The 13,971-nt window shown below is 45.5% G+C and overlaps 1 protein-coding gene across 1 annotated transcript in view; it reads left to right on the top strand.

The window, feature by feature from the left end:
- The window catches only part of PDE4A (phosphodiesterase 4A), a 397,337-nt gene that overhangs the window by 56,210 nt on the left and 327,156 nt on the right, over window positions 1–13,971 (top strand). The window contains exon 3 of the mRNA XM_083718847.1: window positions 5,171–5,403. Coding sequence (XP_083574973.1) covers window positions 5,228–5,403 — 176 coding nt within the window. The 5' untranslated portion in view covers window positions 5,171–5,227. The remainder of the gene's footprint in view (window positions 1–5,170; window positions 5,404–13,971) is intronic.

Raw genomic sequence — 13,971 nt, 5'->3', positions numbered from 1 at the left:
CTTTAAATCAGCACACCCTCTAATTTGCCTAGCTGTCAAAAAAGGGAAGCTATCAAGCAGACTGGCCACTAGGAGTGCTATAGCAGATGGCCCTAAACTGGTAGTACCCATTAATATTCAGAGATGTGTGTCTTCCAGAAGTAATAAGTATCTCCATACTTTATGAATTGGAACACAAGAATCATGAATGAAATATTTTATTTATGAATAGAACTCAAACCAAAAGTCTCAATATTGTACACAGAGTGAACCAGAGTGGCTTAGGGAGCTGTGTTTCACCTGTCTTTGCCCCAGCATCATGTTCCTGACCTGCCAATAGGTAGCTGCCAAAAGGAACTGTCAAATGGGCAATACCAGCTGGCCGGGGACTCGACAAAGGGAAGGGTAGTCATCTGTGCCTGCAGGGGGGTATGTTTAAGTAAGACTGCAATAAATGAAATAAAGCTTGCACTAGTTAAAATTTCAAGAGGAAATGCAAATAGGTATCAAAATGCAAGAGACACCCAGAGACTTGTAATTCAAAATATCTCAATAGACAGGTTGCAAATAATGTACCTCCTTTTTTGTTATGTTTCTGTTATGTTTTGTAGGTGGGGTTTTTTTTTTGTAATGGGTTGGGCAAAATCTGAACTTTAAAAAGATGCTGCGCACAGTGATTGGAGTCCCTCTTGTCACTGGAAGTGATCCGTGTTGCAGCAGACCAAATAAAGGATCAGACTTACCAGCCACTCTGCTTTTACTCAGTGCTTTTCTTCTAGGAAAAAGGGTGCCAGTATTGCAGACCCTTGAGCACCTCCAGGGAAAAAAGCACTGCTTTTACTTAACCTGGTTTCCGTCTTCAATTTTACTAAGACCACTGAGTGAACATTAAGGGAACACAAGTCCCTTGAGCAGGGTTGAGGGGCAAAGGAAATCCCTGATTTTTATAACAATCAGGACTATTTCCAATGCATCCATAGAACTAAATTATAAGCAAAGAGCTTTGCAGACATCTCCTGAACCTTGTTTCCAAATCTCAGAGTCTACTCTGTCTCATGCTGTGCTAGGGGGGAAAAAGAGGACCAACAAGCTGTTCTCCATTAAGCTGGAGGGAGGGGGAAGAGCAAAATGAGAAAGGAAAGCAGGGAACAAGCCTATTTATTCTCCTCTCAGTTTTTTCACAAGAGTGATTTCCTAGCTCAAGAGAAGAGAGGCCCAATGGGCCTGCTGGTGTTATTCTATGATTGAAAACTTGCAAAAAAGTGAGGGAAGGGCTGAGCAAGGCTGTGGCAAGGAGTCAGCTCTTTCTCTCCCCATTCCCCTTTCTGGCTAACGGTAAAGAAATAAGTTCACCCAAATGATCTTAGAGCAGGGTTTGTCAGGTTTTATTGGTGACCCAGAGTCCGAGCCACCATTTTAATAAAACAGTAAGCATCTAACCCTCCCAGAAGAAATCTTGTAGGGAAACGTTTGCAGGTACCTTCTAAGGAAATTCTGTGAAAGGAGAATAAGTGTGCTGTGACCATCTTGTATAGTTTCCCCTGCTATTGAGGAATGCTCCCTGTTGTTATTAGACAGCAACAACATTGATGTGTACACGTGCTTGTGTGTAACATCCATATTGTGTGGCGAGTTCCCACTCACCCCAGGTAGAAATAATGACACATGACACAATTATTAAGGTTAATGGGCTAAAAAAGGCCACACCTTTATTGGTTACAGGTGATGAGCAGTATTGGCTTAGGATTGGACCTACCCGACTATATCTGACTCCAGCCCATCTGCTTGAAGTCCGGGAAGGGTTAACCACCGGTAGGAGGAGTCCTGCTGATGCTCATCAACGAAGAGCTCCCCTGGGGTCAAAGATAGGAGGCGTGCCTTAGGTCTTAACCTCCCTGGGCTTTGGACACGACCACGCCCCCCAGAATCCTTTAACGGACTACCCTTCAAAATGTGGGGCGGGTGAATGTGCTACCTCCCCTTTCCCCATCTACAGAACTATTCCAATGCCTAACCGCCAATATCCAGAAAGTTGTGACAATTTGCTACGAGGTAGGCAAAAACCAAGTGGCTGGTGCCAATTTGCCAAGTGGAAAGATTCCTACCAGGCCCCTCTACGGCGACCATCCAAGGTCCATAGCAAGGTCATAGGAAGCAAACCTTAAAGGGCAGGAGGGTGGAAAAAACGGAGTAGCTGGTGAGTGGGCAAAGAGGGAGATCCCCGGCCGCGTCCTGCCTTTAAAACGGCAGGCTACACCCCCGGAGCAAGCCAACTGGCCGGCCAGGGGGTTACGCGGTCAGGAATCCCCCCCAATCGTGCAGGGGCTGGCCTCCCACCCCCTGAGCACGTGGTGGGGCCGTGAAGCCCCCAACCCCACCTCCTCCCTAAGGCGGAAGTGGCTGATCTCCAAGATCAGGACCAGCAGGACATAAACATCTTCCTATCATATGCATAAGGTTGTATAGGGGTGGCTGTCTCTCCAAAAGGGCTGGTGACCCAGTGGTGTGTGGGGCCTTCAGCTTAGCCCTTTTGGGGGGCCCTATTTGTTCCTCGAAATAAATGTTCCTGTGTCAAAATTAGGGCTGCATGAGATGACTTTACTTATTGGCTAAAAGCACTGACAAGTGGGAGCAGTCAGACTGACTCATTTAAGAGAAATTACTTAGAGGGGTACCTGCAGATTATGCTTCATAACCTTCTAGGAGGGCTAGAGATTTGCTTGCTTGTTTGCTTGCTTATTTATTTATAAAATAGTTCAGAGTCTGACGCCTCTGTTCAGGGTTGCCAGTGAAGGCCTTCGTGGGGCCTGGGGTGGTGACCCCCACCCTAATGAATCTACCTCCATTGACTTTAGTTGAGGTGTAAGGAAAATGTAGACTGGAAACAGTGCAACAAACTAAAACACTAGAATTCAACAATGGCAATTCATTCTTTGTTGTCGCATTTCAAAGGTATCCTCTCAGTTAACAATGTATACCAATAACTTGGATGCTCCTCAGCCACAGGGGTCCCTAATTCTGGGCATACATATCAATCTGTCACTGATGTGACCACTGCTTAGAGGCAGCAGATGTTGACATAACACTTGTTTGGGCCAATTTCTCAGCTGTATTCTGGTTCCAGAGATGGCTCTTGTTCCCTCAGACTTTGGTGTAACCTGATGCCTGAACAGCATCTAAACAGCCCCATATGGATCTATATATCTAAAGACAGAGCTGTAGCAGTTGGGCGGGGGGAGGGGTTAGCCAGTTTTTTTGTGGGAATGTTCGGGGTGCAGGAGAGGATATATTGTTTATTAATATCCTTCCTAACTTGCGCTAGCAAGTTCCTTTACTTAGCAGAGTTTACATTCCCCTTTTCACGCACAGCAGATAGCTGGTTGCAGGCTTGTGTAAGCCTCTCACTATTATACAATTCAGTCTGTCTCAGATTGAATTGTATAGTTCCTGGTAAATTCCCTTTAATCCCTCTTAAAAGAATAAAGATACGACAATCTTATTTAAAGTCAATGAAAGAAGTTTACTCACATCAGTTCACAGTTGGATTCCTGAAGGCATACTTAGTTACAAATATGTACATGTGGATCTACCCCATATGGGGGAATAGTTCCAGTGCTTATGCTAGCTGAAAAAAAAGCTGATCCAATGAAGAAGGAAGTCAAAGAAGAGAGAGAGTGCTGCGTGACTTTTCCTTTTTGTTACCTGGACAGGTAAGGTCACACCCACCTATAGTCACATGCAAGGAAGGCTACTCCAGTCCAGGAAGAAACAGGAAGTTTCGACTGGCTGGACCAACATCCCCTTGCATGTCCACTCTAGGAAAAGATCGTTGTATTTGATTGCTCCCAGTGGATTACAACCCACATTTTTGCCCTGGGTGAAGCTTCCAGAGCGGCGCCATTGAGACTCCCAATCTACGTTTGTGTGTGTGTGCAAATGCACATGGGGTGGGTGTGTGCCAAATTGGGTCTTTGTTCCGATTGAAATAAAGCCTAGTTTCGCCTCTGCCGAAGACTTCATATAGACTTCATGGCTTCAACACTGGCCAACTTTTCTCTTTCCCCACCTGTCATTGCTTTGTTTATCATCTAGCTTGATGAAAAAGTGCTGGAGAAATAAATAAAAAAGCTTGCACACTATTTTCTTATATTTGGCCTGATAGAGGTATTGCCTTAATATGTATTTTGGAATTCACCTATCTAAGACGTCCAGCTAATTAAAGAGGTACATTTGAAGTGCCTGCGTGAACGATGTACATTGCCTTGAGTTGCTGGGATGAAAGGCAAAACTGAAACAAGCAAATAACAGAATGGATACTGTCACTGGCATTTTGCAGCATTTAACGGCACCCTGTTGTCCCATCATGGTCAGGCCGCAGTGCTGCTTGCCAAATGAGGAATGAACAGAGGTGGGCTTAGGAATTACATTTCCAAACCCAATTCATATCTCAGCTTGGTAGAGGGGAGAAATTTGATACAGATTAAAGGGGAACAGGGACGTGGGTGGCGCTGTGGGTTAAACCAGAGTGCTGCTTGGGCTTGCCGATCGAAAGGTCGCTGGTTTGAATCCCCGCGATGGGGTAAGCTCCCGTTGTTCAGTCCCAGCTCCTGCCAACCTAGCAGTTCGAAAGCATGCCAGTGCAAGTAGATAAATAGGTACCGCTCCAGCAGGAAGGTAAATGGTGTTTATGTGCGCAGCTCTGATTTCACCAGAAGCGGCTTAGTCATGCTGGCCACATGACCTGGAAAACTGTCTACGGAAGTGGACAAACGCTGGCTCCCTCGGCATGTAAAGCGAGATGAGCGCCGCAACCCCAGAGTCGTTCGTGACCAGACTTAATTGTCAGGGGTCCTTTTACCTTTACCTTTAAAGGGGAACTACCAAATTCTCATTTGAAACAAAGGCACCCTTAAAATTCACACATATTCACACTTATTCAAACTTTGCAGTAAAGTTATGCAACCAACCAATGTTTTACAAAACATTACAGCAGCATACAAAAATGCATTATATTAGGGGAAAGTGAGAGAACCAAAACTGACAGATCTTTCTATTCCTAAATTCAGCTTTATCTTGCCTGTTTATATCCATACCTGGCAAACTGAGCCTGCACTATATAGCTCTTAAGTTTCTGAAACCCTGTTGAATGGAGTAACCCAATTCCCACCCCTCTCCCTCTTCTCCTCTGCAGAAGCCCAAGGACACATTGGACCCCAGCTGGTGCAGCCGCTCCTACACTTCCTCCAACATGCTGGGTGCCGACCTGCGTCGGGGACGGAGACGCCTCTCCTCCAGCCTGCAAGTCCCACCCTGGAAGCCCATAGACAGAGCGCGCTCACCAGAGCCCGACAATGTCCAGCGGCCAACTACTCTCCCACTACGAATCCCTCCACGAATTTCTATCACCCATGCTGACCCGGACAGGTAAGGCAAAGGCAGATAGTGAAGCAGGGGTGCTGTGTTATTGAAGAGCAAGTGTGCCGGTGGACATCCTACAGATCTGAGATGCCAGTACATAGAGAATATAAGGGATGGTTATTTGCTGTGTTGCATTTGGAGCTCCTGGGAAGAGAGGGTTGGGAGTGACCTCTGTAATAATGTGAGGGCAGGCATCCAGCAAAAGAGTTGTGGAAATTGTTTCCCCGCTACACCTGTGTCTCGTTCGTATGTAAAAACTTTGCTACCATATAATCAGCATATAATTTACATGGAATCTCTGGATCTACAAATGGCCAACAAAGGTAGGTTAGAAATTCAATTGCAGACTTATGTTCACATCTGGTGGGGGTGTAAAAATGTATAATTTTTTGCCAAAGGATGTTTAAGGAGATAACAGAAATCACTGGTTAAAGCTAACCGAAAGTTCAGAAGTTGCATTATTATCAATTTATGATGGGGTGGAAGGTTCACAGGCTATGAAGGACTTGCTCACAAATTTATTGGCAGCTGCACAAGTTGTTATAGCTAGGAAGCGGAAGGAGCAAGCAGAATATAAAATGGAAGAATGGTATAAAGAGGTGCGGGATATAGCTATTAATGATAAATTAACATGTGCCATTAAGGTAAGATGGGGAATATGCAGGAGAAATTATTTCGAGGAGATATGGAGGGTGTTTGTAGAATCTGTACTGTTAAAACGGAAAGAGGTCAAACCATCGCAAGAGGTGTTGAAATTTTTGGAGGTTGGATAGTTACAATGGAATGGTCTCTGGGGTGGGGTGCACATTTTTATTCTTATTTATTTATTCTTATTACTTTGGCAAAATAAAAAAAATCATTAAAAAAAGAAAGAAATTCAATTGCACATTATGGGAGAAATTTCATCTTTTAAGTTTGCTTGCTAGTGGCAAGATTGTTGGTGGTCATAGTGAACAGAACAGAAGTAACATGGCCCAAACCCTTACTAAGCCCAAACAGTCCACTGCATATGATGTCAATAAACAGTGTCTGGTTGCAGTTAAGAAAGAACAGAACTGATGCATCAATCCTGGCCTCTGATTCCACTATCAGCATCAGCTTCTGTTCATGTTTGCTGAGGAGAAGTTCTGGGACTTGCTTCCTCTTCTTCAGCCAGGCTGTCAAAGTTGTGGAGAGATGCTTAGATGGTTGTTGTTGTTGTTTAGTCGTTTAGTTGTGTCCGACTCTTCGTGACCCCATGGACTAGAGCACGCCAGGCACTCCTGTCTTCCACTGCCTCCCGCAGTTTGGTCAAACTCATGCTGGTAGCTTCGAGAACACTGTCCAACCATCTCGTCCTCTGTCGTCCCCTTCTCCTTGTGCCCTCCATCTTTCCCAACATCAGGGTCTTTTCCAGGGAGTCTTCTCTTCTCATGAGGTGGCCAAAGTATTGGAGCCTCAGTATCAGGATCTGTCCTTCCAGTGAGCACCCAGGGCTGATTTCTTTAAGAATGGATAGGTTTGTTCTTCTTGCAGTCCATGGGACTCTCAAGAGTCTCCTCCAGCACCATAATTCAAAAGCATAAATTTTTCGGTGATCAGCCTTCTTTATGGTCCAGCTCTCACTTCCATACATCACTAGCTTAGATGGTAGTTTAGATAAATAACCGGGGAAGAGTACAGAGTTGGATTCTCTTGAGTTGGCCTAGTTCACACATCACAGTAAACTGTAATTAATGGTTTACTGCAGGCATGTCCAAAGTCTGTTTCAGGGGCCTAATCAGGCCCGCTGGTCAGTTTAATCCAGCCCCTGTGCCAGTTTGTTTCCTGGGGTAAAATCCTAAAAAAACCTCAACAACTTCAACCCTAAAAAAAAGGTCAACAACTGGTTGGCCCTTTGGTCGACCCTCACGGCCCTTCACTGGCCCACTTTGAAAAATGTTTGGACACCACTGGTTTACTGTGAATGAACCTGCTTTACTTCTCCCCAGGAAGAAGGTTTTGCATTATATCTGAACCGAGGTTGTGGCTTGTTTCAGTGAAGCAAACAGCAACCTCTGGTTCAGATGTAACACAGCCAGGGATCGTGGTTTGTTTCCCAGCAGGAAGAAGCTAAGTAAGGAAAACTGACGCATGAATGATTAACCCATTGTTGTTGTTGTTTAGTCGTTTAGTCGTGTCCGACTCTTCGTGATCCCATGGACCAGAGCATGCCAGGCACTCCTGTCTTCCACTGCCTCCCGCAGTTTGGTCAGACTCATGTTTGTAGCTTCGAGAACACTGTCCAACCATCTCATCCTCTGTCGTCCCCTTCTCCTTGGGCCCTCCATCTTTCCCAACATCAGGGTTTTTCCCAGGGAGTCTTCTCTTCTCATGAGGTGGCCAAAGTGTTGGAGCCTCAGCTTCACGATCTGTCCTTCCAGTGAGCACTTAGGGCTGATTTCCTTAAGAATGGATGCGTTTGATCTTCTTGCAGTCCATGGGACTCTCAAGGGTCTCCTCCAGCACCATAATTCAAAGCATCCATTCTTTGGCAATCAGCCTTCTTTATGGTCCAGCTCTCACTTCCATACATCACTACTGGGAAAACCATGGCTTTAACTATACGGACCTTATTAACCCATTAGCTATGGCTAATGAAGCTGACTCAGCTAGCCCTGGCCCCAAGAGCTCAGACCTCCTCCTCCTCTTCTAGGCTGTGATACACCCATTATATCCATTTGTTTATTATTATCAAATCATGAATATATATTAGGATGTTTTTTGAGCTGCTCCTGTTGGAATGTAAGTTCTTAATAATGCTAAATCTCTTTTCTTTGCGATTCCCATTTCGTTGGGTCCAAGTTTGTTTACCTGTGTTTCGTTCTGGCATTTAAGAAACTGCACCCACTTCTCTTCATATGGTTTCTAAACACCTTAGCTAGTACATACTGTAGTGAGTTGTCGGGGGTGGGTGGGTAGTAGCCTGCATGATTCTCAGGTCCCTGCTGATTCCTGGGGTCCTGGATTCAGCAAGGCTTAAAATCTAATGGAGGATCCCATTGTTGAACTAGCCACTTAGCTTCTTGATGTGTTAATGGGCCTAACTAAGCATGGTTGCTAGTATAAGAAAGCAAGTGTCTAACCTGGCTGATAGAGAGAAGGACAATAGCCAGAGCAATGTATGAGAGAGAACTGGACAAGAAGCAGGCAGAAGCCAGAGGGCGAGAGTCATGCTTGATTTCTGCTGGAATCCAAGGCTATGACTATAGGAGAAGCAAGACCTCTTGGGGTGTTGATGCTGTGAGCGCCTCCATCAAAGGGTAAGGTTGTATATATATGTAAATAAACCATATATCATAAAGAACCACAGTCTCTGCTGCACCTCATTTCAAGGAAACTCAACCCTGGGCATCATGCTATCTTGACCTGCTTGGAGACTAGGGAGACGTGCAACATTATTAACACTATACCTCAATTAGATGTAAAAGGAAGACTTTGACATGGTTGCCATCCAAGCAGAAAAACGCAACTTGGATGGAGTTTATTTTTGGTTGAACCCGTTGTTAAAAATTATATTTATTTGTTTTTAAGTATTCTGCCTCTGGGGTGATTCAAAGAGTTCAAGTCCCAAGCCATTTTCAGGTGCCAGAACTTTTGATGCCAGGAGTTGTGGGTAACCGCAGGCACTGGTGGTGTCAGCCTAACCTTTGCCCAGGTGAGCAGAGTGGGGCTATGGTAAAATAGAGTGTTGATAGTGCAGTTCAGAATAGGATTCCTTGAATGAGAAGCTAGTTGCTGCTTTGAACAGCAGCATATCTAGATGGATTGAGGCCAGTACTGGATGACCGGGGTGGGGGAGACTGGGAATGGAATTTCGTGGGTAACTCAGTTGTGGCCCCTGCAAGGCAGCCATTAAGAATTGTTTGTGTGCTCTCTTTTATTTCAAAGAGAGGTGGTAGATTCATAGACTTGTAGAGTTGGAAGGGATCCCAAGGATCATCTAGTCCAACCCCCTGCAATGCAGGAATCTCAACAGAAAAAAGAGTGTTTTCTCCCTCCTCCTCTTTGTATGCTCACTACACACATCAGACCATTAGGGTTAATCCAGAGAGATTTACGATTAAATCTGCCTCTGAACTTCCCAACCACACCATCTGTATTAAGTGGCTTATTCAGATCAGAGATATACATTTCCCTGTGACAGAAATTCCCTTTAAAACCTCCTTCATCTCCTTAACTTCCCTCCCTCTCAAGCCACCATTCCAGAGGGGGCTGGCATAATCCTCTGAGTGATGATCTCCTCTTTGATAATCTCCTGTTTGCTGTGCTCTGAGGGAGCTCTGAGCCCAAAGCCATTGCTGAAAACATCTCAGCCAAAGGATCACGATTAGTTTAGTACTACTGGTGCGCTCCCGCTGCTCGGTCCCAGCGCCTGCCAACCTAGCAGTTCGAAAGCACCTCCGGGTGCAAGTAGATAAATAGGGACCGCTTACTGGCGGGAAGGTAAACGGCGTTTCCGTGTGCGGCTCTGGCTCGCCAGAGCAGCGATGTCACACTGGCCACGTGACCCGGAAGTGTCTCCGGACAGCGCTGGCCCCTGGCCTCTTAAGTGAGATGGGCGCACAACCCCAGAGTCTGTCAAGACTGGCCCGTACGGGCAGGGGTACCTTTACCTTTACCTTTTACTGGCAAGCCAGGTGCCCCGACCTTATATTTGTGCATTTCTGCCTAGGTGTAGAACCTGACATTTATCCCTATTGAAATTCATTTTGTTAGTTCTCCAATCGTTTAAGGTCATCTTGAATCCTGATTCTGTCTTCTGCTGCATTAGCATGGGAAAAGCAATATTCATGGGAAAGGCAATATTAATTGCATCATAGACATTCACACAGGGCCGGCCCATCCATGAGACAAGGTCTCACACAGCAGGATTCACAGCAACAGTCGCAGATCCCAGTGTAGATCTTTATTCCCCCCCCCTTCCTCTGTGTGTGTGTGTGAGAGAGAGAGAGAGAGAGAGAGAGAAAGAGAGAGAAAGAGAGAGAGAGAAAGACAGAGAAAGACAGAGAAAGAGAGAGAGAGATTAATTTAGGAATTTGAACTGCTAGACTGGCAGGAGCTGGGATAGAGCAACAGGAGCTCACCCTGTCACGGGGATTCGAGCCGCCAACCTACTGATCAGCGAGCCCAAGAGGCTCAGTGCTTTAGACCCAGGGCCATCTTAAGCATATCCGGCACCATGGTGCAAAGCTCCCTCCGGCGCCCCCCCCCATTTACCAGAGTTTTTTTAGGGAGGACGGTGCTGCTGGCGGGGCTGGAGGAGGCTGGCAGCGGCTGGAGGGCAGCTCCTCCGTTGGGGAAGAGGCAGAGGCTGGACACAGTGTCTCTCAGCTCAGTTGGCACTTTGTGCCGCGGTGGCCACGGCAGATGGAGGCTCCGGGCACTGCATGGCAGAGGTGGGCGAGGGCGGCAAGCTGATGCTGGGAGGCACCACGTCCAGCCTCCACCTCTTCCCTGGCACCTTCCAGAACTTGGCGCCCCGGCGCCCCGCACCACTAGCCTCTATGGGTAAGACGCCCCTGTTTAGACCACAGCGCACCGCAACCCCATGGTCACCTTTGACTGGACTTAACCGTGCAGGGGTCTTTTACCTTTACCTTTTACCTTTTAGTTTAGGAATACACCAGAAATAGTTACCAGCATGGTTGGGAAAGAAATAGGAATCATATGCTTTTCGGATTGCTATGCAGTGTCTGGTGTGTGTACAGTGGTACCTCAGGTTACAGACGCTTCAGGTTACAGACTCCGCTAACCCAGAAATAGTACCTCAGGTTAAGAATTTTGCTTGAGGATGAGAACAGAAATTGTGGGGTGGCAGCACAGTGGCAACGGGAGGCCCCATTAGCTAAAGTGAGAGCCAGTGTGGTGTAGTGGTTAAGAGCGGTAGTCTCGTAATCTGGGGAACCGGGTTCGCGTCTCCGCTCCTCCACATGCAGCTGCTGGGTGACCTTGGGCCAGTCACACTTCTCTGAAGTCTCTCAGCCCCACAGAGTGTTTGCTGTGGGGGAGGAAGGGAAAGGAGAATGTTAGCCGCTTTGAGACTCCTGAAGGGGAGTGAAAGGCAGGATATCAAATCCAAACTCTTCTTCTTCTCAGGTTAAGAACAGTTTCAGGTTCAGAACAGACCTCCAGAACGAATTAAATTCTTAACCTGAGGTATCATTGTACATTGTTTATAGTTATGTGGAGGGCCAAGATAGAAATTAAAGCACTGAGGAAGTAGTGGGCATGGAAAGTAACAGAAAATGACAATTGATCCACCGCCCACCCCCAAACACTGAAACAAATCGTCTACAGCCCCAAGTGGAGATGTTTGGAGCTGCATTTCCCTGAATTTACAGGGGGGAAGCCTTGAGACTGGTGTTGTTTGAAGGCTAACATCATTTGGACTACACAAATCAAATGGGACCACAAACGGCTGTAAACACACAGTATACTCCTGTGTATTTGCTAAGTGTACCTTACAATGTTGTGGCAGCCACCTCCATCACCCTCTTATTAAGGGCCAAGTTCCATGTGGCAGCACAGCCCACGTGCATTTGCATTCCTCATGCCTGCATCTGCACTACGCTGCATGAGCTGCATTCTGTTCCTGGCTTTGCCCCCTCCAGTTTTGGCAAGAGCTTGTCAGAAAGATAACGTTCTGGCTTAGCCACAAAAGAACTCTGGCGGTCTGCAAATCTGCTGGATTGCTTGCTATTCTTTTACCATTGTGAGGCACAAAGGCATCAGAGTTAAGATGGTGATTATCAATAATGGGGTGCATTTTGGATTCCCAACTAACTGCCATGCAACAGATCTTGTGTCTTAATGCTATGCAATTATAGCGAGCAGCATATGCCATCATTAGCACTCCCTGGTGTGCTGGGGAAGGGGGTATTAGCTAAAAGCATGCTTATTTTTAGAAGGTCCTTTAAATGTTTCTTTTTTGAAAGGAAACACCCATAAATAGTCCTTTATCCCCAAGAGCCCTATTAGTTGAAGCAGCATGATGTGCCCTGAGATTAGTATTAATGTGCAGCCCACTTTATAAACTAATCTGGGAATTGTCTTTTTAACACTAGAGGAATATATGCTCAGCATTGACTTCTCTAAAGCTGCAGTCCTATGCACATTTCCCGGGAGTAAGCTGAAAGGAAAACCTTGGAAGAGTCTCAGGCTGCGTCTCACTGCACTATCATAGCCGCTGTTTTAAGGGCCTCTTCACACATTATATGTTTGGAGGCACACCTGTGATAAGGGACAAAAAGTGTTTTTCAGTCTGAGGGTGGCATTCCCTCATGAACCTTTCAGGGGCTGGATGACTATGGTGCAACTTGAATAAAATATTGGAGGGGCCCAGATAATCTTCTTTTTAAAAAATATTATTAATTTTCCATTTAAACATATATAATCACATCATTATTATCCGCTTTACCTCATTGGCTCTTTAGAGCCTATCGACCTCCTTCCCGCCCACCTCTTGGCTTTCAAAATTAGCCTTTATATCACAGCATTTTATATATTTTCTAATTCTAATGACTCATCACAAAATACCTCAACATTTAAATAAATGTAGAAAGGTAAAAAAATTCTCATTACAAGTCTTCAGATACCCCTACTAGTGTTGTTGATGGTTTACAATGATCTTTCAAATATTGTATAAATTTACTCCAGTCTTTTTGGAAAACTTGATCATGCTGTTTTGGGATTTCCCCCGTCAGCTTTGCCAGGTCTGCCAAGTCCATCATTTTCATCTGCCACTCTTCTTTCATTAGTACTTCTTGCTGTTTCCATTTTTGGGCTAAAAGGGTTCTTGCCGCTGCTGTTGCATACATGAACAGTCTTTTATCTTTTTTTTTTGGTATCTCTTCACCTACTATACCCAGTAAAAAGGCTTCTGGTTTTTTAACAAAAGTGTTTTTAAACATTTTCTTTAACTCGTTATTTATCATTTCCCAGAAAACCTTTAGGAGGGGCCCAGATAATCGACCACAAGATGTGGCATACATGCATGCCCCATTCGAATGGCAATGTCTATCAATTTGGGGGGCCTTGCCCCTCGAATATTTTATTGGGAGTGAAGGGACTTGAGCCCCTAGGAATTGGCTCCTCTACTCTGCTGGATGGGGACAGAGACATACATGACTCTTAACTTTCTCCATAGGCAACATACCAGCCAAGTGAATGTCAGAGGTTTCTACCAGGGTTCTCCCCCAGCCACAAGATTAGGCGAGCTCTGGTGGATCAGTACCCTACTTGCCCTCCTGGACTAGCCTCAACTGGTTTTCTTAATAGCAAAGCTGGAGATTATATTTTAGGTGGTATACCAGGTAAAAGAAAAAAGTCAATAGAAGTTAAATTGCATAGCATCAGCTAGTGGTTGGAGGAAATGTTACCCTCAACCAGATGCAGGCGACAGGAATTCATTTCTCTCCAGTTTCATTATCCTGTTTTTGAAGGGCTCAATTTGCAATTCTCATTAAAAACAACAACATCTAATAATCCTGTGTTGGTTTATAAGGGGGGAGGGAATCCAAAATCCATAGTGGGATTTTGAAGCATTCATGTGCT

The sequence above is a fragment of the Podarcis gaigeae genome (genome assembly GCF_964106915.1).
Source record: "Podarcis gaigeae genome assembly, chromosome: 17".
NCBI lineage: Eukaryota > Metazoa > Chordata > Lepidosauria > Squamata > Lacertidae > Podarcis > Podarcis gaigeae.
This window is presented reverse-complemented; position numbering and strand designations above follow the sequence as displayed.